Genomic DNA, 6,000 nt, shown 5'->3' with positions numbered 1-6,000 from the left:
AATGACTGTATGTCATTGGTCAAGTAGAGGAAATATTGACTGTTCTTCTCATTTCCTCTGGGATTAACTGGCTGGAGGGCATTTTGTTTTCCTTTGTCGGGATGTGGACTGTGAAGGATTGTAGCATCTTAAATTCTTGTCAGGGGGTTGAGTAAATTCTTTGTGAGGAAGAGGCACTGATGGGACAACTCAATGAAATAAGAACTTGTAGAAGAAAATGGCTGTGACAGAGTGCTGAGATTGACATTTTTCCTGTTAGAAAGGGCATCTTTCTAACAAGATCCAAGTCTGGGTCTCCTCTCGTGGCTTGGTAGGAACAGACGTTAGTTTCAGACACTATTAGCCTTATTGCCTCTTACCACATCCCCTAAACCCAGTTGTATGTTACATTTTTCCCTTTGCATTACGGATTAAAATTTGTGTGCATACAGATGTATGAAATCCTTTCGGATGAGGTGAGGTATATAAGCACCTGCTATATAAACCACCTGTGGAATTTTAAACCTATATAAAAAGGTAGTGTTTGTTCTGGGAAAATTTAGAAAGTGAGTTGAAGTTAAAAATAACAATGAATTTATATTTTGCTTTGGAGCACCATAGATATATCTGAAATGGAGTATTGGTGAGCTTTCTCTTTCTTTTTTCCCGTAGTAGCTTAGAAAAAAATATGTGACACATCATCTCTTGCTTGTTATCCCATTTTGAATCAGCCTGTTCTGAAAATATGCTAATTATGATAACAGATCTAGGATTTGATCTTAAGATTTGCCAGTATCTCAATTTCGTTATCTCCAATATGAGAGCTCTTCTTGCATCACAGATTTAGATCCTCTAATTGCATATTGACATATGGAAAGTAGATTTGTAAGTACTTTTTGCAATCCTCAGATGATAGGAACAAAAAACTCTACCTTCTGCCCGTGCAGACGTAACTTAAAATATTTACTGAGCACTTAAACCTAAAAGGCTAACGTGATGGAACTGGCCACTTTGTACTGTGTGACGAATCCACAACGTGACATGTGGGGAAGCAGAGGACCATGGCTTTCCTGTGGAGGGTCTCTCTAGCATCCAGATGCTAGGCAAGGCGTATGCTGCCACTGGTTGTTTCTAGGAATTTGGGTGCCTGATACATTTGGAGCCTCTCTGCTTACCCTCCCTGGAAAGTGTGAAACCTTCCCCCTCTTTTATAATCCCTCCCCTTCTATCTCAGCCTCACGGTCTCTTGGCTTTGGTCTGGGAATGTTCTGCTGCTCCTGGCTTTTACTTCTGCAGCTGTGATTCTATGATCTGTGTGTTCGCAAACCTTTACCGATGGATTCCTGCAGTTTTCCCCCCCCAGTCTGCGAGTGCTTGGGCGCTTGCTTCAGCTGCAGTCCCCAGCTTTGCCGGAGCAGGAGCAGTAGCACCGACCATATGATTCTTGACAGCTTCACAGCTGTCCGCACCGCGCCGCAGAGTAGCTGTGAAACTCGCTGCTCCTGTTGTTTCCCTTCCCTTTGCCTGCAGAAGGCCACTGCTGGAGGTTGTGATGCAGGAGCTGCCTTACAGGCTCCACAAATATCTGCTTTACCCCATATTCCTTTTTCAAGTGCTACCGCTTTAAAAGTTAGTTTAATTTTTTTTTTTAATTACTGTTTCGTATTTCTCTTTTATAAACGTGAACATTATTGCATATTTGCTACAACTTCACTTTAAGGAGCTTTGTTTATTTAGTTGTAATTATCCTCGAGTCTTTTAATGAGCAGTGATAGTCTGTGCTAACAGGATGTATGAATAATTATTTATTCCACTGTGGATAATCTTGTGTTTGTAACTAGTGTAATTTATGTACCACGGTGCTGCCTGTTCAAATCTCTTAAGTCTCCTCACAAGTCTCTCTAGTTTCAACGAACATAAATAGCTTCGCTTTCCCTTCTTACCAACTCTGGCTGCGAGGCCAGGTCAGGTTTCACCGGTAGTCTGGTGGTTATATTCACTGACATACAAACATTTATTTGTAAACTAGGTTATAAAATAGATGTATATACTGTTTAGCTGTAACTATTATTTTTTCCCCATTCTTCTGCTATGTTTGTCCATATTTTCTGTGCATCTTTTTATCTTTGGGTACCTCTTTCTAAAGATTTCCGGAGCATGTCAGACATTTACCATCCGCTTCGGGGTTGCGCAGGCTGACGCTGGTCCTGTGCTCAGGTGGGATCAGGGAAGGATGCGCGACTGAGGCCACCAGTGTGAGGATGAATGTTTCCTAAGAGCACTGTGGTTGGGTCTTAATTTGGGTACCATGAACGGGACCTGTTTTACCTGCCCACCAACCTGCATGTCCCCAAAGGTCTGTCTGCCTTAGGGACAGTGCAGTCCTACCTATAGAGTGCGAATAAAAGTATTTGGCTTCATTTTGGGCTTAGTGCTCCTGACGTGCTGCTGCCTTGCTTAGCATCTGACTGTCTGCGATTACCAGTACTGGAGTAGTAGTACCCACTTTAATTCCTCCCCCTCCCCCCCCTCCCCCCCCCCCCCCTTGCTTTATGGTGAGGGTAAAAATACCCATCCCAGAGTATGTTAAACCAAATCTAAGGGACTTTGTTGGATTTTCAGTGTCTTCTGTTGTGATCTGGGACTTTCTTTTTTTACTTTTCGCCTTTTTCTGTTGCTGCTCTTGCCTCACTTGGCTGAAAATCACAGGCACTCCATATTTTTCACCCCAGAATTCAGTTAATATTATACAGGAGTTTAGCCTTCGGGTTTTTTCTTCCTCCCACCTTGCCTCCCTCCACTCACCCACCCAACACAGAGTGCCCCAAACCCAAATATGACACCTTGCAGATGCACTGAGATCCATTTAAATGGGATCCAGCCTCAACCAAGCTTCTATCCAAGTGCCTGATTCCCTAAGGCATCTTTTTGAGGGTCTTAGGGGCATAAATATGAAGAAAACAGAATTGCTCATTTAAGCATTAAAAAAAAAAGTGTTAAATGGCCTTCCTTTAATGCAAGCTGCATTAGTTGCAGAAGTTCACATTTTAAGTTTGTGGATATGTTTATTATAGAAATATTTTTCAGTAGCTTCCATATGATGTGACACAAGGAGCGCTGTCAGAGCTGTCACTTCAACACTGTTGCTATGTTATGCATGTTAAAAACATAATTGCAAATGGTACAGGGCTATTGTAGCGGTCATAGTTCTGTAAATGTGAACTTCCTCTAGTAAAAGTTTTGGGTATTGTTTTGTTTTTACATACTAAAATAAATGAGGATATTTGGATTTGTGTATGTCATATGCCCTGATATGTGTGACTGTAGCCATTGCTGTGATTTTTCTCATTTTTCCATTTTTTCCCCATGTTTCTTTAAACCTTTTGGTGTGTACTATTTGCACATTGTGTTACACTTAAGGTGTATATGGTTACAGAAACGTATATGTGTAATAATATCCTAACCATGTTCAAAAAGGCAGAGCTTTGCCTTTTCTGTGATAGCAACGCTGAGTTCTTTGAATGGGTGTGAGGTGTTAATTTAAGTTCTGCCTCTCATTCTTTTCTTTTTTTTTGTCCTGTTTTCTGCCATCTTTCAGCAAGCATGCATGTAGAGATACAGAATTTTTGAACAAAAAGGTTGTATTTTAATCATTTGAATATTATATGTGGGGTTTTCTTTTTGTTTTGTTAATCGTGCACTTTTGTGAACAGAAACGTAACTTTTTAACTTAACTTTAAATCAGCTGGAAATAGTGTTCCTGAATGCTAAATTCTGATACCTGACAGCACTTGGAAGCTTTTATTGTTTTATTATAGAGGGTTAAATTAGCATGAGACTTGCTCCTTGATGGTGTACTCTCTGCTGTTTTCCCCCCCAAAAGAAGTAATTATCTTCCCTTTCACAGCGAACAACTCTGCGCCTTTTGTTACTGTGGAGAACGGAGCTCATTAGGACAAGGAGACTTAAAACAATTCAGTCCAACTCCTGGGTATGTTATCCCATGGAAAAACCAGCCTTTAAATAAGAGTGAAGCCAGCGACAGCACCGATGGAGCTTGTGAGAGAACTCCAAGGCAAAACTCAGTGCCGCGCAAACAAAGAGGACAGAAGAAGTAAGTCTGTTTTACAATATTTTTTTTTTTTTTTCATTACATTCAGGAAGCATCTTTACAGATACTGTACTGCAATAGGCAAATAACTTGTATTTGTGAAAATGTGGTTCATTAATATTAGTCATTTTGGGGAGAGGAGACCCCAAGCACCAGCAGTAGAGGAATAGCTGTCGCATCTGCTTTTAAAGATCGGTTGGTTTCTCCCCTCCAGTGTGAATCTTGACTCTGGAAGAACATGGAGAAGCAGCATAGTTGTAAGGCACAGGCGTACTCGTGATGTTGACGCAGTAGTATGCGCAAGAGTAGAAGATAATGGAGTTCTGACACTTCGTGTATTGGGTAGACTGGAGTAACTGGGAGGCTGTGCCCATGCCGTGGAAGCTTTGCCCCCTTCCCGCCGCAGCGGGCTCTCGCCGTGGCCCCGGTGTGGTGTCGGGCACGCAGCGCACATCTCGCCCCTCAGCAGCGGGTTCCCCGGCAGGGTGGGCTTCGCCCTCGGGAGGGCCGCGGCCCGACTCCTCTCAGCTCGGTTCCACCGTTGATGAACAGTAAAACGGCAGGGCCGCACGCAGCTCCAGGGCGGAGTTCTCCTCAGCGTGCTCAGCGGCCACTTAAGCCGCGACTGACGGTAGAAGCGTGTTTTTTAAATCCGTCCGCGCAGCGTTTGTTTTTCCCTGGCTGGACGGGTTCTGTCACGGCGGGCTCGGTTAGGCGCCGTTTCGTTCGGCGGCTGCCCTGTGAACGCGGAGGTGGTCAGGCTCGGGAGCAGGGCAGCCATGGCGGCGCTGGCGGCCGGCGGGCCCCGGTCGGGCCGGGCCGTGCCGCGCTGGAGGCCGGGGATTGGCTGCGGGCGCGGGGCCGCCGCCCGCCCGCGGGGCCCGGCCGGGGGAGCGGAACAATGAGGGGGGCGGCGGCGGTGGCGGCCCGTGAGGCGGAGCCGCCTGAGGGGCCGCGGAGCCGCCGGAGGGGCCGCGGCGCCGCGGGCCGGGCCGCTCTCCTTCAAATCTGACCAAAACACGCTCCGCAGTATTTAATTGCAGATTAAATTGGGGCGTTCGGTAAATGGATCAGTTTGATCGTGTGAGAAATACTATTTGTTAATATTAAAAATGCCTTGTCAGTTGGGGTTTAGTTTAACGTCCCTTTAAACTCCCGTGTTTTGAGGTCGAGTTCAGTGTTAGAGGTGTTTCTGCCGGACTTGGGCAGTGTCCGGGAACCGGTAAAATGGGTTAATTTGGTGCTTCGGGGTGGGGTGGGGGTGTTGCTGTTCGGCTTCTGTCGTGATATGGGTCATGAGGATATTGTGTCATCAGTGAAAGCTTTTGTGCTCTTTTTGGCAGTGCAAGAGAGGGATATTTCCCCCGGCTATGTTTTTATTGATGTATTTCTGAATGTAGTTGTTGAGGTAGAGCACACCTGGTTTTCAGGAAGGCAAAGTTATCTCAGGTTAAAATGTATTTCTTGTCTTATTGGCGGTAGGTCATTTCTCAGCGTCTTTTATTTTAGTTTATAAGCAGGAGAGCAGTCAGAAAGAGAGGTGGTTTTGTGCTGTCTCAACTCTACAGAAGTAACAGCAAATGCACGCATTTGGGTTATTAAGGGGGGAGAAAAATGAAGTTTAACAAACCTTAATAGAAAGGACAGCACCAGCTTTCCCACTGACTGCTGAAGCATCAGAGATCAGGTCCCTTTTATCAGTAAGCCTAATGCACAGCCTTGGATGTCCAAGATAGTTTTTTGCCTGAAAGAAATAAAGGAGGAGGGATCATTGCTTCTGTTTTATTGATGTAGTAATCTAAGTTTTTTTTAATTGCTTTCTGTTGAGATTAGAATTTGCAGAACAAATTTACAAGGTTATAAACTAGATCTTTCCATGCCAGCACAATATAGTAGTCTTTGTATCACTG

At 44.5% G+C, this 6,000-nt stretch overlaps 1 protein-coding gene across 1 annotated transcript in view; it reads left to right on the top strand.

Moving 5' to 3' along the window:
• Nucleotides 1-6,000, top strand: part of KMT2C (lysine methyltransferase 2C) — a 201,363-nt gene that overhangs the window by 70,154 nt on the left and 125,209 nt on the right. The window contains exon 4 of the mRNA XM_082498871.1: nucleotides 3,887-4,093. Within this exon, the coding sequence (XP_082354997.1) occupies nucleotides 3,887-4,093 (207 nt within the window). The remainder of the gene's footprint in view (nucleotides 1-3,886; nucleotides 4,094-6,000) is intronic.

Source organism: Vanellus vanellus, assembly GCF_965231255.1.
Source record: "Vanellus vanellus genome assembly, chromosome: 2".
NCBI lineage: Eukaryota > Metazoa > Chordata > Aves > Charadriiformes > Charadriidae > Vanellus > Vanellus vanellus.
Note: the sequence above shows the minus strand (reverse complement) of the source record. Positions and strands in the feature narration are given on the sequence as shown.